The sequence below is a fragment of the Ixodes scapularis genome, unplaced genomic scaffold, assembly GCF_016920785.2.
Source record: "Ixodes scapularis isolate PalLabHiFi unplaced genomic scaffold, ASM1692078v2 PGA_scaffold3__209_contigs__length_174095766, whole genome shotgun sequence".
NCBI lineage: Eukaryota > Metazoa > Arthropoda > Arachnida > Ixodida > Ixodidae > Ixodes > Ixodes scapularis.
In genome coordinates, this window is record NW_024609868.1 from 95279954 (window position 1) to 95303109 (window position 23156).

Here is a 23156-nt window from a genome sequence, read left to right on the forward strand (position 1 = left end):
TTTGTGAACCTCCTCCGACTCCCTTGTGTACCTGAGAACTTGGGAGGTCAGTTTTAAGTCGAAGGGGGATAGCCTATTTTATTTACAAGGAAACTTTTGTACTTGCATATGCATTATGACCCATAGAGGCTGAACTTTATGGGACGAATATGCTGTGAAAAATCTGATTTTGCCCGGCGGCTTTTGCTCTGCGCATGGAATTGGCACAGTGGCTGCTACATCCCGCGCAAAGTGAGTATGTTGTAGGGCGACATTCTTCAGTTATTCGTCGCATGGGACTGGGAGGACTAAGGTTTTCATGTTCCAGTATAATAACAATAGTTATGTTCAACAGATGTATGTTTGAAAAGTAAACATTTTGGCAAAATTGTGCCTGGCTAGGTGAGTATTAATAAAAAGCTGCAGGTACACTAACCAGCTGTGTTCAAATAGCCCAACATTTCGCGGCCTACTTGTTCACCGGTGACTTATTTGGCTGGGAGTTTGTCTTTCTCTTCTCCTTGTCGCTGCCTTTAAATCTCTCCTTTTCGTGACACTTAGAAGCCCGTGAATATAACTGCTTGGGAAGGTTCGGGTTCTTTGTATGCTGAATATGCCATGACTCAAGAGTAATTTTTTCCAGGTTCGAGATGAACTGAAAAAACAACTTTTTATAGTTGTAGCTTATTCAGCATACAAAGAACAACCAGAACAGGTCGATCGGTACCATCCCAAGCAGTTATATCCACGGGCTTTAGGGTGCAACAAAACGAGGAGAATGATTTAAATGGCAGCGACAAGGAGGGTAGAAATACAAACTCCAAGCCAAATAAATTGCCCGTGAACAAGCAGGCCACAAAACGTTGGGCTATATAAACACAGTTGGTTAGAGTACCTGCAGCTTCTTTTATTAGCAGATGTATGTTTAAAAAAATAAAAATACATATAGCTTTGGCTTCACAGCACATGCCTAGGCTATTAGGTACTTAAAAGGAAAACAAGGATGAAAATAGAAAAGGTGTGAAATGGCCAACTCAAGATCAAGTTTTAAAAAAATTGGATACAACTTTTCCATTTTCTTTTTTAAGTATGGCGTTCCACCAGTGTTAATTCAGCCTTTATTTCTCTATCGGCAAGTACTAGGCAAGATACAAGTTCTCACAATGCTGCCTCTTTGATAGTGTGCAAAGGCTAAAGCGATCAAAAATTTTCCAAATTTAGTTATGCAGTTTTGCACCGTTTCCTACTTCGTTGCTTAATTAGGTAATTATATTTCGCTGATTTTACACACTTGTCGCCCTCAATAAAATTAACACTGACCTAAGTCGGGGAGGAAAATAAAACCGGACACCCTTCGTGCTATGGGTTTTAGTTGGTACATACTGTTGGCAATCGGGTCATCTGGACACGAATGAAAGAACTGGACAAACAGCGGTCCATTTGTCCAGTCATTTCCTTCGTGTCCCGTTTTTTCGTGTTCAGCTGACCCGATTGCAAACCCTACGTGCCTGCATAATTACAAGGGAGCTTCTCCCTTAGCAGGCAAGCACTGCGGGAAAGTAGCAGGGAGAGGGGCTCCTCCGTTGTTGTCCCAATCCCGCTGCTAAATAAAAAAATAAAAAAAAAAGTGTGCGTGTAATTGCAATTTTTTTTTTTTATGTTTCTTGCATGAGTTGGTGAGTTTAGTATTTAGGAAAATCAGAAAGCTCCCATACAGCGGCCGTGCACCGCGTAGTCGGGCTTCTCTCCGGCGCGACGGGGAGAGTACGCCCAAGGGAACCATAGAACGTTTTTCTTCGTTTTAAAAAATCGACGTAATCGCTGGTGTGGATAATGCATAAGACGCTTTTGTTTCTAACTTTATCATTCTTGTAGAATCCAAACGCTGAAAAAAGTGCACAAAAAACTGAAATTCCATGTCGGATTTTATTTTCAGTGCATCAATCATCCGATATCGCGGTAATTGTTAAATATACTTTGGGTGTCGAAAAAGGGCCCTCGTATATTTTTCGAGCTGAAATATACATTCATATAGAACAAACGTTTTAAACTAACCAGTTAGAAAATATTTCTCGTCCGTGTTTTAAGATAGGCCCAAATTCACCAATTATTTAGGTAATCTTTCCTTGTATATATTTTTTTTTGTTGTAGTTGTAGGGTATGTTGTTGTCACCCTCCGCGCGCCCTTAACTTATTGAGACCGGAGTGGCTAACGGCTGCATCGACTTTATATATATATATGCCCATTTCTGACTCTTGTCCAATCGCCGGCTAGCTGAACAAAGCGACATGTCCGTCGTCCCAAAGTTAGTCTACTCCGTTTGACCTTACGATGGGCCGCAGCTGGATTGACTGGGATCACTCGTAGCGTATGCTATGCTCTATGTCAACAGCATGCACTCATTTTCACCGAAAACCAACGCGTCTAAAGAGAACTTACAACCCTTCCACGCTTTCTAGAAACGTGAAGATGACATAAATTTCAGTCAATTAAGAAATATTTGCTTTTGTTACCTGAGGAAGTTGGCACAAATTCTACTATACAATGCAGCACACGTATATAGATATACGTATATATATATATTATACAATATCACAACGCAGTGCCAGCAATTTTTTGCGGCTTATACGCGGGGCCATGGGCTCAAGGTGCACCTCTCCGGTAAATATAATCGATTTTGCAGTATTACATAAGCTTTCGTCTGTAACAAAAATTTAAAATACGCTTGCGTGACTCATTTTTCAAAACAGGAAAATTGTCTAAATAGTTCTTCGGGGAAAAACACGAGTCTCCAATGAAAACAATATTTGTTGTTTGCTATACTTTGATGGAATGCATTTACATGGTTTTCACACTGCCATACACCACTTTTGGGCCGTGCCAAGGCGCCCCGAATTCCACTCCCTCTCCTCCCATTCTACCCCTTACCCTGTCTTGCGTAAAAGCAACTTTTTTTTTTTTTTTTTTTTTTTCATTTTGGTAAAACATTTGAGATTAGGTGAAGATATGCAAGGCCGTCACGAATCACACACACTTCAGCTAAAGCAGAAACCTAATACAAATGGCACTTTGGACAAGAACTCATCAACGTTTTATTATGATTATTTACTATCTCGAACGTGTTATGGGGAGTAATCACTGGCGGCCATAGCTATGTGCGCGACTGCTGAGCGCGTGCTGACGGCGAGCTTCCACAGTTATTTTAATACGTGCACTCCGCACCATCAAGATTGCCGGTCTTATCAGCCTTTTAATGTGAGCTCTTTCTGAGCGTGCGCTCTAGACAGCACCCACAAATATGGCGTCCAGTGAATACTCTATACTGCCTATACTGATAAGGCGAGTGCGTTCAGCGTGTGTACCGTATACGTTGCCATGCTACTTGATGCTGGAGTAATTTGGCTCGTGCTTCATCATGAAAGAATTGGTACATTACAGTGTTGTAGTAAAATACGTAATGTACATAGGTATACATGACGGCGGCGGTCAGATGTATTTACAGACTACACAGCCTGTACTCCATCCCAAAAAGATCTGCAGTGCTGATCTTTGCGATCACGAGCGCGTGGTTTTGAAGTGTCTTTGACGCACGAGATTCTGCTGAGCTATGGTCACACGCGTGTGCCGTCTTTACTGCAGACATTTGTGAGACGGAGTAGAGTAGTGACCATAATCCTCTGGCCCCAAATTTTTTTTAGTTTTGACAACTTTAGATTTAGATAACAGATCACTCATTTTTTATTATTTTGTATACACCGTGAACATTTCTTTTCCTTGCAGTTCGCACACCGTTTGGCATGCACATGTAATATATTTGTTTAGAATATTTCTATATTTATAATGTATATATTATTGTAGATACTATGTTCATAGTACCGCTTACCTGTCACAGACAAACTAAAACCTTCAGCGTCAGCACCCTCTCCTGATGCATCCTTTCGTTTATACGGTACAGCGGGACCTGTCCTTGCCTAAATCGGAATTGGGCTGTCACGCTGTATCACCCAACGCGCAGCTTTACACTATAGTATGTGCGTATTCGTTGCCCCGGTATGCGATCAAGGGACGCGCCATCCCCATTTTAGCGTTCGCGCCCATGGCAGGTGCTTTGCACTTTCCGACGCGGCGAACATGCACGTGCTGAGGTGGTGCCATTCTCTCTGTTCGTGTCCATGCTTACCAAGGCAAGAAACACGTGTTTGCTGGGTTGTGAATTTGTAGATAACATCTCCAGTGCTGACAAATCAGCGCGGGTGCGAGTGTGGTTTTGAAAAGTGTCTTTTGTGCGCGATTTCTCGTGTAAACAAAATAATTCGGATGAGCTGAGGTCACTGGACAGGCAGAACTAGCCTCATGCACTTGTGGCATAAACTTTTTGGTTCTATGTTATCTGTTCTTGTGGTATATTGTCAAAACTAGCGTAGCTTCAATGTGCAGCAGCCCCGCACTGCTGCGAGAGCGCGTGGCTTTGTCTATTACATTTCATTCGCATGCGTTCGCGCAACTATTTGTGATGGAGTTGGAGCACTGTGGAGGCTAAGCTAGCTTTGACAACGTAGCACAAAGGAGACGCTGCAGTCCCGCCCTGCTATACTCTGTTTCATACTTAGTGCGCAACGCTCTCAAAGCTACTGGCGCGAGCATGGGGCTTGACCTCGTTGATCATTTGCACGTGTTCTCGCGCAAACAAAACCATAGATGAAGCCACGCGCTCGCGCCAGTAGCTTTGACAGTGTTGCACGCTAAGTATGAAACGGAGTATAGCACTGTTGCAAGAAATATATGTGGCCACGTGGCTTCGTCTTGCGTCTTATTTGCACGCGCTCTTGTGCAAAGGAGGCGCCGTAGCAACACTCTATTTGCTCGCGCAAGTAGAGTGTTGCTACGTTTGTTGCACGTCTCAGCCACTTGCTCGCGAGAGTAGCTTTGACAGCTTTGTTTGAAGGTTTGTGTTTTTCCGTCCTCTTCTTTTCCCTTGCTGGCGCAGTCGGGGAACGGTCAGGGCATGGTGTGTCCCCGGGGAGTGGGGGGGGGGGGGGGGGGGGGGGATCTGAGACCGAGTGGGCTAGCGCACACCAGCTCGGAGCACGTGGAGCGAAAGCTCGCGCTGCAGAACCCAGGGATCCTTGGTTCAATCCCCACCCCTGCCCGTTTCGAGCGGGATGAGCATCGTACCGGCGTGCGGTCGCGTATCACTACTGTGTGGTGCACATGCCTTGCACCTACGTCACTTGATGACGTCGAACACCGGTATCTACCATGCTGGTGGTTGACTCGACGGCCCTTCGCAGCGAGAGCAATGGTAAACTGCGCCGCGCTCGGCTGTAGCAATTACCCCGTATCCCGATGATCGTCCGATCGTTTCGTCGGCATGCCCCGCGAGACAGAGTAGCCGTCAAGTTAGATAAAGTACGAGCGGCAGGAAAGGGATGCGGCCGCGGATTATCGAGTTTGCGGGACGCATTTCATAGCGGCGAACGACGACACTTTTCTACCGTTGTTTACGTTCGCGCACGCTTTCGCATCGGCGTTTTCTCGTTCTTGGTGTATATGGCCTTTGGCCTTCGTTGCATAACGCCGTTTTCACGCTTCGAGCGCACCTTCGGGGCTCCCGGCCGAATCCGTGCGAGTGTCGCGCCGCGAGCCCGGCCCGACTGCGATCGGTCGGCGGCGGCCCCCATGTGCAAGCTCGCCGAGCCGCCGCCGCCGGGTCATCGGTTTGTACCATCCGCTGCCCGCGATACGATAACCTTTGCAAGGAGCGAAAGTATGCAGGCGAGCCGGTTAGGAAACATCATAATATAAACCCCGAGACAATGAGTTTCTTGTCCGTTATTTGATTTATCCTTGTCTCAGGGTTCAGATTATGACGGTTACATTGCATTGTTTACCAGCATTTCGCAAAATCGTAACAATCTTTCTACAAGCGACCCCTGGAGCCACTCGTCAAATGATGAAGCCCGCAATTAAGCTTTTTCATTTTTCGGCGACACGGCATTTCTTCGCGTCAAAACTTCGTCGGCGGCATTTCGAAACTTTCTGCTCGTAGCGCAATCGCACCAATGCCGAAAATTTCCGCACGTACTAGATAAACGTCATTATCGTAACCTCAGCACGTTTTTCTACGTTCACGGTACCTTTGTTGAAAATATGGTGCATGTTAGCGCATGTCCGGGCCGTTAGCGTCATCCTACGCCTTGGTAAGCGCGTCCCCGCGGTGTGAAGTCAACCACCAGTATGGTGCGGGGCCCTGTCCTTCCCTAGATGTTCCCTAGATGTTCCCTAGTGTGACGTCACTTGCAAGGCATGTAAAGACCCCAGGCTAGCAAACGTACTGCACTGGCTAAATTGCTTATCTACAGTGGGTTACAATGTCGCCATGTTCTGGCAGGCTAAACTCGTCCACTATAAACAACTAACAACTAATTTGTTTGGTTTCCTGTCCCTGGGAAGCTACGCTGGCTACGCCGCTACGTTCGCCTTGATAGCGTGGCGGGCGTGGCACGCTGACACTTTCAGCGCCCACTTGAGCTCTAGCGGTAGTCTGAAGCAACTATGCGTTGCTAGGAGGCGCTGGTTGTGTTTGTTGCTTGAAGCGATTTCAAGATGGCCAAAACTGAGTCGCGGGATAGTCGATGCAGCGTTTCAAAGTGGTGCTTACCGGTGTTACAATGTCACTCTAGCACAGCCTCGGCGGGATCAGCGAGAGCGGGACATTGTGGGACAGGCAGGTCGGTTTCATCACCGCTATCATGATTTGAAAATGCTGCCGGCATGCAGCAACCATCTCGTTCGAAGACTTCGTCGTGATGTGCGAGTACTTGTGAAGTTAGCACCGAATAGCGCAGCGTAATTCATAGCTTCAACACGGCAAACAGAACTGGTATCTGGTATCTCGTGTGTTTCCTTCGTACTGTGAGGGTTAGGAATTACGCAGCACTATGAGCTTTGAACCACTATTCGCACACCCTATTTCTCGTGGTTTTGCCCACAGATCTTTGCTGCACCCCGCTCGTAACGTCCACAGAAGGGCAGAGACGGTGTGTGTATATGTGCGTGTCCTTTTTACGTGCCGCCTTCCTCCTTGTGTGTCTCAGGTTTGACTATGTTAACAAGTGCGACTTAGAGCACCGCAGCGGAAAAGTGCTTAGGAGAAAAAGGTAATTAAAATAGTAGCAGTCAGCCCGTTAGAATATGGTCTTTGAGTGTACAGTATAAACCCTGATGCGTCTAACCTATTTTAGACTGTCCGAGTGGAGTGGAGTGGGTAAACTTTATTTTAGCCTGCAGTAAAACGCGCGCTTGCGCGCGCGCTCCGGACGGGGCCTACATCGTCTTCTGGGCGCTGGGTCCCTGCCGGGCCAGCGCCCCGATGACCTGCTGGACGGCCCAGAGTTGTTGTTCTTGATTATCGCTCCCTGCGGCTGCTTCAAGTCGCAGCGGGATGCTCCCAGACTTTGATTCTTCCGGGTACTTGATACAATCCCACAGCATATGTGCGAAGCCGGCCGTCTCCCTTCGGCAGACTCTGCACTTGTCTGTCGGGTGCGCCTCGGGATACATTCTATGCATCAGCAACGGGCTGGGGAGTGAGCCCGTCTGCAGCTGTCTAAATAAAACGGCTTGTTCTCGACTGAGCCCCGAGCAAGGTGGTGGGAGAGTTCTGCGAGCTAGGCGGAAAGCCTTGGTTATCTCGTTGTAGTCGGTCATTCGGTCCTTGGTGCTGAACCACAGCGGCCAGTCGGTCGAGGCGCGGTCCGTTAGCGCGCGCGCCTCGGCATGTGCTGTCTCGTTGTGGTTGGCGTTTCGATCCGACGCCTCGCCCGCGTGCGCGGGGAACCATTTGATTCTCACTTGTTTGCTGCCGCCGTCGTTCTTGGTTGACTGCAGTATGCGCACCGCTTCCTTCGATATCATGCTTTTGGCATAATTCCTCACTGCCTGCCTCGAGTCACACAGCACCGTGTGGCAGTCGCGGTCGGCGATGGCCAGGGCGATGGCTACCTCCTCCGCTTGTTCTGCCTTGGTGCATCTCGTGCTGGCGGTCGTGCGAACGGTGCCGGTCGCGTCGACGACAACTGTCGTGAAACCGTGTAGCTTGGCGTATTCAGCCGCGTCCACGTAGCGTGCGTGTCCGTCGGCCGCGTGCTGATCTATCAGGGCCCTGGCTCTCGCCGCTCTCCTCCCTTTGTTATACTCCGGGTGCATGTTCCTCGGTATAGAGTCCACTCTGATGTTGTTCCTGATCTCATCGGGGATGGGGAGCTGCGTCCGCTCCCTGCCTTGGTAGCCAACTCCCAGGTTGTCCAGGATTTTCCGGCCGGCCTTGGTCGTAGATAGTCTTTCGAGTTGAGCGTTGCGTTGGGCTTCCGCTATCTCCTCTAGCGTATTGTGCACCCCCAGCTGCAGGAGGCGGTTGGTGCTCGTTGTTTCGAACAGTCCCATTGCCGTCTTGAAGGCCCTACGGATGAGTATATTTATCTTGTTTCTCTCGCTCTTCTTCCACTTGTGGTAGGCCGCCACGTACGCTACGTGGCATATGACAAACGAGTGGATGAGTCTGATCAGGCTCTCTTCCCTCATTCCACTTTTCTTGGTCGTGACTCGCTTGAGTAGTCTCGTGGCGTTTGCCGCTTTCGCTATGAGCCGGGTGACAGTGTCACCGTTTCTGCCGTGCGTCTCGATCGTCATTCCTAAGATTCTGATCTTGGTGACTCTTGGGATCTCGTTTCCTTCTCTGCTCTTCACTTTGATTGCCTCGTAGTTTCTCGGGCTGCTCTTGGGTTTGCGGTGCTTGACGGGCGGGTATACAAGGAGCTCCGACTTGCTCGGCGAGCACCTGAGCCCCGTTCCGTCAAGGTGGTCTTCGATCGCGTCGACAGCCGCCTGTAGAGTGGATTCGATGTGGGCATCGCTGCCCCCTTCCACCCACAGCGTTATGTCGTCCGCGTATATCGTGTGTCGAACTTCCTTGATGTTTCCGAGCCTTTCGGCCACTCCTATCATCACCAGGTTGAAAAGCATCGGCGAGATGACTGATCCTTGAGGTGTGCCTGTGCTTCCCAGCTTCTTCTCTTGCGCTTGGAGATCCCCCGCTCTGAGCTCGGCAGTTCTGTCCGTGAGAAAATCTTTGATGTATTTGTATGATCTCTCTCCCATGTTGAGTTTCGAGACTTGGCATAGGATCGCCGAGTGTTTCACCTTGTCGAAGGCGCTCTGCAGATCGAGTCCCAATATCGCTTTGTTGTCGCTGGTGTTGCCGTCGATGATCTGGTGCTTGAGTTGAATCATTGCGTCTTGGGTACTGAGGTGCTGCCTGAAGCCGATGATCGTTTCCGGGTAGAGGTCCTCTTTCTCGAGGTATTCCTGCCACCTCTTGAGCAGGACGTGCTCCAGCACCTTGCCCATGCAAGACGTGAGCGATATGGGTCGGAGGTTGTCGGTGTCTGGTGGCTTGCCCGGCTTGGGGATCAGGATAGTCTTGGCCTTCTTCCACTGCGTCGGCAGCGTTCCCGTTTTCCAGCATTTGTTGTAGTAGCTCGTGAGACTTTCGATGGATTTGTCGTCGAGGTTCTTGAGTGCTTTGTTGGTGATGCGGTCCGGTCCGGCCGCCGACTTGCTGTTGAGGTCTTGCAGCGCCGTGCGAACCTCCTCTACGTCTATGTCTCTGTCAAGACGCTCGTTGCGTAGCCCCCCGTACGGCCCGTGGCACTCCGTTGGAGTAGTCGGCAGGTATCTGTCGCTGATGCGCTTCGTCACATGCTCGGCTCCGTGTTTAGTGACCTCTCGATGGATGAGTTTCGCCAGTCGGTCTCTTTGGTGTGACTTAGTCTTAGTTTTGTCGAGCAGATGCCTAAGCAAGTTCCACGTTTTCCCGTTATGCATCTGTCCGTCGGCGGCGTTGCATATCTCGTCCCATTGTTGGGCGCATAGCGTGCGACAGTATTCCTCGATTGTCCTGTTAAGTTCTGCGACTTTTTTCCGTAGCCTACGATTGAGGCGTAGCTTTTTCCATCTGTTGAGTATGGACTGCTTGGCCTCGATGAGGTGTGCCAGTCGGCTGTCCATTGTGTTCGTTTCGAGGTCTGTTTCTATGTTCTTGGTTGAGTTTTGAACGTCTTGAATGATCTTGTTGGTCCATGTTTCGATGTCATCAATTTCGGTCTCTTCTTCCGCCTCCTGATTTCTGTTATCTCTGAATGCGGTCCAATCGATCCACGTATGTTTCCTGACATTAGCACTGCTCTGCTCCGGTATGACTATTTCCACTATCATGTGGTCGCTGCCGAGGTCCATCCCCGTGTTCCTCCACGTGATCGTGATCGGTTCATTGTTCTTGACGAACGTGAGGTCAGGGGTGGTATCTCGGGACACGGAGTTGCCCATTCTCGTTGGGAGAGCCGGGTCGGTTATGAGTGTGTAGTCGAGCTCCGCCGCATCGTGGGATAGGTTTCTGCCTTTCGCATTACTCTTGACGTAGCCCCACGCCGGATCCATAGCATTAAAGTCGCCGCACGCGACCAGCGTGCTCTGGCCGGCCGTCGTGCTTGCCTTGTGAAGAATGGCTTTGAACCTCTGCAGTCTCTGCGATGGGTTACTGTAGATATTCAAAATGAAGATGCTGTTTTTTCTTTGCTTGGTCGGTATGAGTTCGGTGAGCGTGTGTTCGATCCTGACGTTGCTTAGTCGATGTTCGACGAAGGTGAGACCCTTCCTGACCAGGGTGCACAGACCTCTGCCGTCGGACGGGCCCGCGTGCACCCTGTAGCCGGGGAGGGACGGCTTTTCCGTTAGCGTTTCTTGGAGTAGGAGCACGTCGGGCTTGCGCGCAGCGTGCTCAATGTGTTGCTGGACAACTGCCCTTTTCTTGACTAAGCCGCGGCAGTTCCACTGCCACATCGTTATGCCTGTGGAGCTGGAGGCCATGATGGTCCTATTCGAAGTTCTCCGGGTTGCTGCGCTTGGTTGACTTGCTGCTGTAGGGGCCCGAACGTTGGGTTGCTTAGGGTTAGTTGCAAGCTCCTTTCCAGGTTATTGAGTCTGTTGACGTTCTCCGTTTGGAAGGCTTGGATGGCTTCCTTCATCGATTTGATCATATCCTCGAGGCTGCTGAGTTTCGCCTCGACATTGTTGTTGCTGCTGCCGGAGCTGCTGCTGCCGGAGCTGCAGCTGCTTACGTTTTTCGTGGTCTTACGCAATTCGAAGGCCCTTTTCTTCGGTGCCGGTGCTTTATCTCCGTCTGTCGTAGCTTCTTCGACCTTGTTGTTGTCGCTCGGGCAGGATCTTGGCTGTTCGATGGTGCATAAGACGTTGCGAATCTCCGCTATTTCCTTGGTGAGGTTGTTGATGGTGGCTCGCAGGGACGCGTTCTCCTGTTTCAGGGCCTCGTTGATTTCTCGTTCCTTGGTTGAAGCTTTGTCTTCTTTCTTGGCATTGTCGTTCGAATTGGTCTTCTTGATACCTCGTGCGGCGTCGGCCCAACTGACTCTCTCGCGCGACTTTGATCTTTGGCTTTTTGTTTGTCGCGCGTCTCTGCTCTGGCTCCTGCTGCTGCTATTTCTCGACGGCGCGCGGTTTCTCGATGGCGTCCTTGACTTGCGGGCAGCTGGCTCGTCGAGTAGCGGGAAGTTGCTCTCCGACGGCAGCCAGTCGCTGACGTTTTGCTTTCGGCGCTCCCACTGCCGCTTGCGGACGACGTAGGGAACCTTGTATTTGGCTTTACATTCTCTATCGGCGGTCAAGTGAGCGCCTCCGCAAAGTTTGCATTTGGGCGTACATTTGTGGTCTTCCTTTGGGTTTGTTTGGCCGCAGCCCCTGCAGATGCGGTTGGTTGGAGTTGGGCACACGTCCTTGCGATGCCCGACCCGGCCACACTGGTGGCAGACGTCTATTTGCTTTCTATACAGGTTGCACGGTATGAGCGTGACACCGTATCGGACAAAGTTCGGTACCTTGGGTCCTCCGAAGGCTACAATGATCGTGGTCGTGTTGCCGATTCTTTTGGCTCCTACGGCGAGTGGGTTTCTGTCGTTTACAATGTTGCTGTCGAGTTCTTCGGCACTCGCGTTGACAGGGATGCCGCGGATGATGCCCTTCACGGTGTCGTGCGGCGCCGTGCGGTACGCGCTGACTTCGAAGGTCTTGTCTTGAATGGATATCGTTTGAATTCTCGCGTAGCGGACGGCGTTTTCCTCCTTAGGCGTGCTGACTACCATGATGTTTTGTAGCGCGTTTGGGCAAATGGTGTCTGATGCGTTCTCTTCAGTCGTAATCTTGGCCGCGGCGAGAATGGCCGTGGCGACGGTCGTGGTGCCAATCTTGGTAATGTCCAATCCCCCACGGGGTCTGATGACGATCTTGTTTTCCTCCAGCGGCATGGCTGGCATTCTCGCTGCCTTGATGGCCGAGGCTCTAACGTTCTTGTTACCCTTCGCATTCTTGCTTACTTGGTTGTCGGTGCCGGCGAGCTTCGCGACAAGGTCTCGTTGACGTAGTCTGGACATGCGTTCCCCCACTTGCGTCCATCCAGTGCCGCTGTGGAATTCCTCTGGTGAAAGATCTTCGCCTTGAACTTGCACGCACATTTGGGAGTCGAAGATCGTTGCCCGAGCGGACGTCCCCTCCATCTCGGGGCTTAGTGGCCGCCGCCGAAACGGCGAGCCGCGGCAGGAGCGACAGCGACTAGGCCTATCGCTCGTGGAGCACACCTAGGCCTAGCGGCCCCGCGCACGACGGTGGTGGAAAATGTCTGTTATTTCGGCAAAAAAGGCGTACCTTTGGGAACTTTGTTATCCGTTGGCGTCTCTCGACTTCACAAACTCACTGGGATACACAAGACCTTGAATCGCGCAAATTAATACTGCGAAATTAACCATAAATGACGGAGCCGATAGGAACTAGTCCGTTCGCTTCGGCGTCCTCTTCTTCCTCCCAGACTGTCCGAAAAAATAAGTTCCCCAACGTTGTGTGCTGCGATTTGCTACAGAGGGGCATTAAGTCACTTCGTCATGATCACGTGTAACGCAGCAACAGTGTATTGTAATGACTAGGTTTATTGCTACTGAATGAAACCACTAGGTCACGTTGCTCAAGAAAAAAAATATAAACTTGCGAAAGCAGGTGTGGCATGTTGATCATAAATAATATAAGAAAATATCGCGAAACAGTACTTCTCTTCCACTTGACTTTGGCAAAAAGTCATCTGTGATAACCCTGTCGCTCACCCTTTACTTCTTTAACATAATTTAAGAAGAAAAAAAAAACGAGACTGGGGCTGTTTCAAATCTTACCAAAATGGATTCGAGTCAGATCGTATCACGTGACAGCACAGATTGAAAAACGCTGGGCGCCGGTAGCTTTTAGAACGCCAAGGGTACGAAACCCTTACCCTGGAGTAAGATCGAGTAAATTTTGGAACACGGCCTTTGTTTCACCTTATGATGTACCGCAGGAAAGGCTACAAGCGCGAGCTCCATGCTCTAGGGCACATCTCGGCGGCACAAGCTCTCGTGCGTTAAGAGCAGCTCCCAACGCTATGAGCTCACGCTTCTTGCCTTCTCTGGGGTACAACATAAGGTGAAACGGAGTACACGTGGTGCAAGTTTGGAGTGAAAATATAAACGAAAAAACTTACCACATTCAAAAAAGAAAAACCTGCCTCGGACAGGCAGGTGCAACTTGGTCAAAGAGCTTCCTAAATCAAGGAGGTAGTATAGCAATTTTAGATGACCGAGCACATACGTCTTGATTGAGGCTAAGACGGCTCAATGCCTAAGAAAGTGGAACAGCACCCATGGTTAACAGCCAAGAGGCGAAGCGTGCCGAGGCACAGTAGACTAGGGCTTGCCCAGTCATGGGGTTAGCCCAAACAGGAAGCGGCGGGGGCCGCAGAAGGCCCAGCAGGGCCTTTTGTGACCCCTGCTTTTGCGGCCCCTGCTGCAAAAATGATCTTAGAATGTTCGTTAATTCCTGCCCGTTTTTCATTGCTCACATTGAAAAAAAGTGAAAGCCGTTTACAACTTCCTGTAACGCCGAATTGGAGCGCAGCTCTTGAGGAGTAGGAGTGGAGGGTATATTCCTCCTCCTCCCTCGTGATCATGCCTGCTAGTCCTCCTCCCCTCCTGCTCCCCCTCCCTCTCCTTTACCAACTTTACCGGGCGGGGGAGGAGGGGGAGGAGGAGGAGCGGAGGGGGAGGAGGAGGGGGAGGGGCGACGCCGACGCCAACGCCGACGCCGACGCCGCACAGGCTGGAAACGGGTCATCTGACCCCCTCCCCCCGAGGTCACGTGACCCGCCCGGACCATACTACACAATGAGGGGAGGAGGAGGGGGAGGAGGAGGAGGAGGAAGAGGGGGAGGAGGAGGAGAGGGAGGGCGCAGTTACGCCGACGGCGACGCCGCCCAGGCTGGAAACGGGCCCCTAAGAGCTGCGCTCTAAAATCTTCTACGATTCCCTACTCTGTTGGGCGTAATCTCATTTCACATGACAATTCAGCTTTTTTGCTTGTTAGTTTGGCCAAGGATGGAATTTGCATAAATTGTTTGGAATTCAATAAGTGTAAGTCAAGTGCTTAAAGGGGCCCTGCAACAACTTTTTAACTGGTTTTTAATTTGCACCGAACCTGAGCGCACTGAATGTAGTTACTTAATAAAACTTTTCTCAGATTTTTCTTTATTTTAAAAGTTATAGGCCAATTAAAATTACAAAAACAAGCAAAAAATAGCCTTCCTCATGACGTCCTTGGTCCTGGCTTGAGTGGCCGTGAACTAGAGGAGGGGTAGTGAGCTCAGCGGGCGCTCACGGCTGCTGAGCGCCCGCACGCTACCAAACTGCCAAACCGCAAGCCACACCTGCTCACCGAAGGCCTTCGGAATGCTCGGAACCGGTCGGATCTTCGAGCCCATGCGACCGCAGCGCTGCTGCATACATCAGGGAAGTTTCTACGCTCGCCGCTCGTTGGTGCCTGATCCCACTACCCCTTTCTAGTATGTGCCGCCTTTTCCACCGCTGGGTGGTGGGTATGTCGACGGGTCATTCCTTGTTTCCATACTTTATAAACTGCATTCGTTTCTTTTCTGATCTAAAATACTGAACAAAAACTACTTTCATAAATAATTGAAATGGTTTGCACCACTTATATTTTGTATTTCGACTAGTAAAAAAGCTTTTAGCAGCTCTGACCAGTAGTAAGGCCAGAACCAAAAACGTCTTGATGTCGTCACATATCGAGCGCTTTCGGCACTGCGGGTCGCCTCCGTAGATGGAGGTTTCCGCGTCGTCCGGTTAAAATATGATGCACTGATATTTAGTTACTCTCTCCGTGCCCGCTGGCTTGCCCGAACCCCAAGAGATGTGGAAACCGCAAAAAAGGTAGACGCTTGAATATGATTGCAGGGCCCCTTTAAGTTGGAATATGCCCAGTGACGATTTGTCAGGCCTATGTATGATTGCCATATTGGACAACAATTTTATTATGGTTATTCATATCTTTTGGCAACTTTCACCTCTTTCCATAAGGTGACTACTTTGTGATATGGTGTTTCTTTACAAATTGATTAATGCTGTAAATCTCTTATTTCTACTTACCATAGAATACCGTGCATCCGCCCGTTCCATATTAAGCGCCCATACCCAAATTTTTAAGATAGAAAAAATATGCACAGTACATTTATATGTAAAATTGATGATCGGACAAGTGCCCATCCCCCATTTTTTCGCGTTTATCTCTAAATTTTGAGTGGGCGCTTGCCCGGTATTTGACGGTAGTAAAATTTTATTCAATGTTCCTTAATGTCAAACCAGGCTTAGGGCACCTTTTCATTCTTGTAATTTGCATTGTGAAACTCCTTTGTCTAGGATTCAGCAGGCATATAATAAATGCGACAATAAATACCTTGACTTCTCTGCTCCTTTTTCAATGTAAAAAACAAAAAGAAGTCTCATGTATGCTAATTAGGATGTGACAATGTTGGTTTTCTTTTTATTGGATGGGGTGAGTGCACCCCTGTTTAGGTCTAAGAGTTGCCTGGAAACACGCAATAAAACCATGACTGATTGATAGCATGAATACAATTTTTGTCGGTAGACTGTAGCATTTTAAGCTGTAGTCTACTGATAACATGTGCAAGATGCAGGAAGACCTCAGTTGTCGAGACCCTTTAGTGGAAAGAAATGGCTGTGGATGTAGAAGACAAAATAAACAGTCACTTTGGCTTTGCACAATTGTCATGATATTGTGGTGCAATATTTTTATTTCCATTGCAGAGATTAGTACATGTTCTACCTCGTAAAACCAGTATACCGATTTTACAATGTTCCGTATGCGAAAATGCTATCTTCCCTTCTCCTTCTCTCCCCTCGTGCACCCTTCTCCTTTTCTTCTCCCTCTCGCTCCTTCCCCTCTTCCCCACCAACGTTTGTTGGTGCAGAGTTTGCTGGCAAGAAATATATGTTGTTGTAAACTGAAAGCTTGTACAGGTCTGTTTCGTCCTTCTGTTCGTTTTGTGCTTTCTTACTGTTCCATCTGTTCCAACACGCTCGTCAAAATCTTCTCGACTACTCTTTTTTTTGCATATCTGAGTCTGTCTTCAGTTCCTGTTTACTTACTGCCCTGGTGACATTGAGATAGCATGCTGGCCTATGATGAAACCTGCTCAGGTGGCTTCAGTGTACAGAGTTGCAGCCCAACTGCGAATTATTGTCAGATTTCCCTTATTTCGGGATGTAGTCGGTTAGACTGTTACGTGCGAATAAACTAAAACTCTGCTGTAAAGGAATTGTTGGGAAATGGAGCCTTGCATGGGGGGGCACATGTCTTGGTCAGAAGAGGCACTGTCCCCAGTGACATACCTTTACACTCTTTTCCCTCCTCTTTGTATGTTTGTAACTTATTATTTAATGTTCATAACCTATATGAAACACACATTGGTTCTTTCTAGGGCTGGGCAATTGGTCGATTAACCTACCGCCTAATGCTTTAATCACAATTAATTTTTTTAACCGGTTGATTGGTAAAATTTTGACAGACCAAAAGTAAAAATTAAATGCTTTCACCACGCAGATGTGGATGAGTACACCTATATGAAGGGCATATTTTCAGTGACATTTTAACCTAAAGTAAACTGTAAAGACGAGACTTGTAAATCCAGACAAGTGCAGAAGTTTACACGTGTCCCGGCCACTTCAATGCCATGCGAGTGTCCGTTTGGTGCTGCAGAGACTATTGTGAACAATCAAAGGTGGCCGCTGTTGCCGGAGAATACGAACAAACTTCCTTGCCTCAAGCAGCTGAAGTAATAACCTGCGAGTGTGAGTGTCTCTGAACTGTACAGAACAACATATCGACGATGATTTGTAATTAAAATTGTATATTGCACAGTTTGTCACATATTAAGCAAAGGCAAAAAAAAATAAAAAAAAAAAATATATATATATATATATGTAATTTTGAGTTATGAACGAGACCAATTAATTAATTGAATGAAGGGTGTCAATCGGGTTAAAATTTTTAATCGACGCCCAGTTCCACTTTTTTTCTCCTCATGTAATGGCAGTCGCGGAAAATGTTTCAGAAAAACTAGCAGCGTTCACCCCAACCCACAGACAGAACAAGTGGCCACATGATCTAGAGCCAATTACCAGAAGCATACTATTTGGATTCACAATTTTGTTTTCTGCTGCAGATACCGGTCACCTAGATGTAGGCACGCATGTCCACCTTGACAGACTCCCACAGGAGCTGAATGCCCTTGCATCACTTGTGTGGCAGCTTCTCTATGCCCTGCTGGAACCACTTTTACAGCGGAGCTGTTAAGGGCTAGTTTCCCCAGGATCGTTTCCCTCACAAAGAAATGAAGACACCGAACTCTGGACACCTACCACCATCTATGAGCGACGGCGGCAAGCCACGCATCTGGTTGCCGCCGTCGTTCATGGGTGGCGGCAGCCTTTCCACTTTGGCTTGCTGACTTGCGGCCAGCCGTTACTTTTCATTGTTCAGCTCCGCTGGTTTTCCTTCTTCACCACAGTGGAGAGGCTGAAAGTTTTTTTCTCGTCATTTGTCCACTTTTGCATATTGCAGTCATATCGGTTGTCAGAGTCCTTTAGTAAAAAAAAACAACAACAAAAAAACAATGACTTCTTTTTTTATTTTTTGAGTTTTACATTTACGCTTGGACAGCTGCTTCCCGCGTATTAATGACTGCGAAATGCCACATTTTATGTGGTAAACACTGGGGGCCCGGGCAGGCCATACACGACTCGACATCCGACTGGTTGTTTGACATGCCAAAAAGACTGCTGAACCCGATCAGACACCAACATTCACAGACTCACATGAATGCAGCGGCGTAAACTTTCCATCTTCTTGGGGGGGGAGGTGTTTTCCGCTCAAGTGGAAAAGCACCCCCCCCCCCCCCCCGAAGCACGCAGGGATTCTATGTTTCATGCATTTTGTCAATAAAGGCAACGTGGGCATTATTTTGTTTACATGCCACTACTAGAAACAGCGTCTCGGTAAGGATCATGGCCCGGGCCCGGGGGGGATGGAGTCCCCCGGATCTCATTAGGGGGGACCAAGCCCCGATGACCCCCCGTAGTCTACGCCTATGCGTGAATACACACGATGCAGTGAGTGGGTGGCACCTGATGAGGTTCGACAATCTTTCTGGTATGTCGTAGGACCAGTCAGACATTTGGTCGTGCATGCGTATTGCCTGACTGGTCCCACAGTGGTTATCATGTTTGGTGCCTCGAATAAATTATTCCTGCAAATTTGCATTTTAAGTTTTCTGGTGCAGGTAAAAGAATTTTTTTTTTTTTCAAACTTTTACTTTTCCAACTGTAATACCTTGACAGGGTAATACAGAATAAAGAAATAAACAACCATGTTGCTCTCAGTAAGGCTGATTACAGTTGTTGCTAACAGTATAAAAGCTGCCCTCCCATTTTTTTTTTTTTTGTAAGCTCAGTGTAAGCTTGCTGGGTTCCAGGGTACAACACAGATGAAAATATTGTCAATGCTTACATAAGTGCACCTTCAAGGTTAGCATCATAGATAGGTAACTAAAGAGGGAAAATGTGCAGCAATTAATCTACCAGTAGCTTTACTTACTGTGTAATAGAGGTCTTTCACGCATGTGAAAAGAAAACCGAAGTGAAGTGGTTCAAATTAATCCTTAGTTCTTCCCGAGGCATCCATCACATCTACATTTGCTTCGGAAAATCAATGCCAAGCATTTTACACTTTCACATTCTCCCATTAAAAAACACAACACGAAAAAAAAAAAAAAAAGAGGACAAGGGGAACACAAGAGAAGTAACTCTGTATTCACTCTTATTGATGTAGTGCATATATATTTCTGGGATGAGGAGGCAGGGGAATGTCCTCCTGCCTCTTCTTCCCAGAAACCGCTGGGATGCTCGTGTAACTGGGCTTCGGTAAAGTGGTCTGTTCTTCCCGAGATCGTACCACTGGTACGCTTAGGCAAGACATTGTTATCGTCGTGAGATATGCAAGGACGACGGAGGGAGAGGCCAAAGCAACGAAAAGCTCTACACTCCGAGGTGGCCTGGGGTGCTATGCTGCGCTTTTTGCACTCCCAGGAGACTTGGAAGAGGGAAGTGACGTCAACGACACAGCAAATGCAGATTGGATGTTGACAGAAGAAAACGAAATCAACACCCAATCTGCGTTTGCTGTGTCGTTGACGTCACTTCCCTCTCCCTAGTCTCCTGGGAGTGCAAAAAGCGCAACATAGCCCCCCTGGTGTGCAAGCGCTCTCGTGCAGTGTAAACGCTGCTCAAGACAATATTCTCGTACTTGTGTTTCTCAGCTCGCTCGCAGGCATGGGGAACACATTGCTTTCGGCGCGAGGCCGGCGAGGCTTCCACCTTCAGTGATTTTCTGGCATCGCGTGAGCGTCCAGCGCAGTGGTCCAGCGTGATCTTGCATGCTTGTGGCTCAGCGGTTTTCGGCGAGCGGGGAGGACGCGCTGGGGTCAGTGCTGCTCTGGTGAGCAGCGATAGTTAGGATCGCGAAGGTTATGCAGGCTAGGCTATATTATCAAGATGCATACATGGGCTGACTGATACATTAATTTGTTAAGAACTACATGAAATTCTCTAAATAACCGAATAGTCCCGACAGCTGACTTGCCATAGCGCCGCCATTTGTAAACATGTGTGCGTACTCTTGAACCGGAGCGCGAGGTGGCAGCGATTTTTGGTCCTGGTCATTGATGGCATGGGTTTGCCTTACTAACTTAATAGATAATAATCAAAACAAATTTCAAACAAGTGCAAGTATATAACACAAGCGACCCATTTGTATTTTAAATTAATCTAAAGCCGGATATGACATCAGAGTAACAATATCGTTTTGTTGAAAAACTAATGGGTTTGTAATGAGTTAATAACATATTGACATTAAAGTAGTTTATTAGCAATATAGTATGTAAAAGCTTTGCGACCCATGCGTTGTAAAAAACCGGATATGACGTTTTGGGTCGACGCAACGTTTAGCGTTGCGTCGACCGGGTCGACCCAACGCCGGCCTAAAAGAAATCTCATGGGCTCCTTTGAAACAGCTCTTCAGAAAGCATCAAGGATTGACAGTAAAGCCGGTCAGGTTTCTAACGCGCAGACACATCTACCACTCAGATATCGAGAAGACGTGCGTGAGACCGGCTGTGCAGAACCTCTCGCCAGCTGTTACAGCCGCTTTGAGGTATATGAAATATCAAGCTGGCCACACATGTGATATTCAGTTGGCATCGATGGGCCCAACTGTAGAGTTCATGGTGATGACGCATAAATGATTTAATGTCATGGACGCCAGCAACAACAAACAACATATTCAGAAAAACAATAAGGACAGCCGCCATTTCAGTGACGTCAATGATGAGAGGCTAGAAGGGTTTTAAACGACATTCCTTGCCTACTTTAGAAGTTTAAATGTTGAGAGCCACCGCGACAACTTTTTCAGTAAGGAGACCCATCATGCACTGGTTCTAACAACAACTTCAAATGTCCAGTGCATAAGTTTTCAACCTGCAGAAAAAAAGAAGTTCAACTTCGTGTTGATGAGAAGAAGAAGGTAAGGGCAGGAGGAGAAAACAGGGAGGTTAACCAAGGCGGCCTGCCTCGGTTGGCTACTCTGAGTTGGGGAAGGGGATGAGGGGATAAAAGAAGGAGGAAAGAAAAAGTAGAGGAGATAAAGGTAACACACTAGCACTCACGTTAACGCTGTGAGGGCAGAATCAATAATTAAGAGAATGCCGCAGTTTCCCATATGACACTAAAACTAAGAGACTGAAAGTGCGTGCTGGATTGTCACCAATGTTCACCCAAAACACTCGAGTTTTGTACACGCCAGCGCGAAGTTCAGTTGCGCACGTGTACACTTACAGGAATTATAAAACGGATAGTCCTCTATACAACAAATAATGAACACTAGATAACTTTTTACAAACAGAACTCGAGGTGAGTTTCTGATAAAAATCGCAGGAGGGCGTTTGCGGCCTTCTCCTCTTTAAGTGGTGAGTCCCAGGCCCCTAGTATTTTGAACGTATTAAATGGCCGGTCGTCTAGATCGCAGAGAATGCTCTTTAGGAGTTCTCTTTCTGCATCGTAAAGTGCACATTCACATAATAAATGAGATATGGTTTCCACACAATCACATCCTGGACAGTTCGGAGTGTGTGTTTTTCCGATTCGGTGCAGAAATTCCTGTGTGTAGGAAACGCCCAGACGTAATCGGTGTATAACAGCTTCAGTTCGCTAAGGTAGGTTACGTGACACACGGTATGTTAGGTCAGGATCCAGTAGATATAGAGGAGGGTAATGGTGTGCAGAGCTCTTCCAGAGACTTTGTGTTGCATTTTGGGCGTGGAGATTTATCAATGAAGTGACGTCGCTTCTGGAGTAGGGTATTTCGACGTTGGGGAATAAAGTATGGGCGGAAGTCGCAGCACCATCCGCAGCTTCATTTCCACGGATCTTGCAGTGTCCAGGAATCCACTGGAACTCAACAGAGTGTCTCCTATCAATACATTTCTGAAGATGGCATAAAAGTTCGAAAATAATTTGTCCATTTTCACTTCGCCGCAGGTATGTGCAGATGCTTTGGAGTGCAGGCTTAGAATCTGTAAACATCATCCATGCCTGAGGTGGCTTTGTCACTATAAATCGAAGGGCTTGATGAAGTCCTACAAGTTCAGCCGCTGTTGAAGATGTCTTGTGGCTAAGTTTGAAGTTTCTGGTTGTGACATATGATGGAATCACAATGCTTGCGGTAGGGCTATTTTTTGACACATGATCCGTCCGTATATATGTGAGTTTTTGACGCGTGTAAACAGGTAATGGTGGATAAAGTTAGTTGCTTAAGCACTAGCAATGGTGTATTTGATTTCTTCTTGATGCCTTGAATGTCAAGTTCCACAACGGGGAGAGGCAGTCTCCATGGAGGTATAGTTGGAAGATTAAACGAGCCTATATCATCAGGAATGTATTGCTCCATTTTTGATAGTGCTCTTGAATACTCTGAGTGAGGTCGCTTATAAGTAAGATCAGCCAGTAAGTGATGACTATGATTAGTAATATGTCTTAGATGAACTCTCAATGTTTCCTGCATCATTAGTACCTCTACAGGTGTGGCGCGTGTCTCGGCAACTGTGCCCAGAGTCGCGGCACAAGCTGGTAGGCCCAAACAGCCACGGAGGCCACGTGCTTGAACTGCTCTGAGAGCTTTGATGTTGGTTTGACACGTGCCATGTAAAATGGGAGCGCTATATCAAAGTAAGCCGACAAATAAGGCCACGTATATCTGTAATAGGGATCTTACTGTCGCGCCCCACGTGGTTCCACCGATGAAGCGGGCAAGAACACTAAAACTGGCAAGCTTTTTGCGCAAGTACAAAATATGAGGTGACCAGGTCAGACCCCTATCGATGGTGACTCCAAGAAATGAGTGGCATTTAACGTATGGTATTGTTCGTTTGCCTATCTTAAGGGGGTATTTGTCCATTCTTCGGCTGGTGAACGCAATAGCTGCTGATTTGTCAATGGAAATTTCGAGCCCACGGGTATTAAGATAAGTTGCCATTTTCTTTAGTGCAGACTGAACTCTTGCTTTTGCTTGAACCCGTGTAGATCCAGAAGCCCATATACAAATATCA

At 48.0% G+C, this 23156-nt stretch overlaps 2 protein-coding genes and 1 pseudogene across 3 annotated transcripts; all 3 read right to left on the reverse strand.

The window, feature by feature from the left end:
* Positions 1–7246: 7246 nt before the first annotated feature.
* Positions 7247–10232, reverse strand: LOC121046179. Of its 2 annotated transcripts, XM_042292556.1 has the most exons (2): positions 9182–10232; positions 7247–9092 (listed from the first exon to the last, which is right to left on the reverse strand). In XM_042292556.1, the coding sequence occupies exon 2, from the start codon at positions 9002–9004 to the stop codon at positions 7307–7309; it is 1698 nt and encodes a 565-aa protein (XP_042148490.1). In that variant the 5' UTR covers positions 9005–9092; positions 9182–10232; the 3' UTR covers positions 7247–7306. The 2 variants fall into 2 exon arrangements, with proteins under 2 accessions (XP_042148490.1, XP_042148489.1); XM_042292555.1 differs by lacking the exon at positions 9182–10232 and having other exon boundaries at positions 7247–9165.
* A 632-nt stretch (positions 10233–10864) lies between these two features.
* Positions 10865–12897, reverse strand: LOC121837101. Its single transcript, XM_042292557.1, has one exon. The coding sequence runs from the start codon at positions 12604–12606 to the stop codon at positions 10882–10884; it is 1725 nt and encodes a 574-aa protein (XP_042148491.1). The 5' UTR covers positions 12607–12897; the 3' UTR covers positions 10865–10881.
* An 8547-nt stretch (positions 12898–21444) lies between these two features.
* Positions 21445–22945, reverse strand: LOC115329128 (annotated as a pseudogene).
* Positions 22946–23156: the final 211 nt, after the last annotated feature.

Excerpts from the sequence above, each read along its gene's own strand:
- LOC121046179 (XM_042292555.1), bottom strand. The coding sequence starts at position 9,139 with ATGGGAGAGAGATCATACAAATACATCAAAGATTTTCTCACGGACAGA.
- LOC121837101 (XM_042292557.1), bottom strand. The coding sequence starts at position 12,606 with ATGGAGGGGACGTCCGCTCGGGCAACGATCTTCGACTCCCAAATGTGC.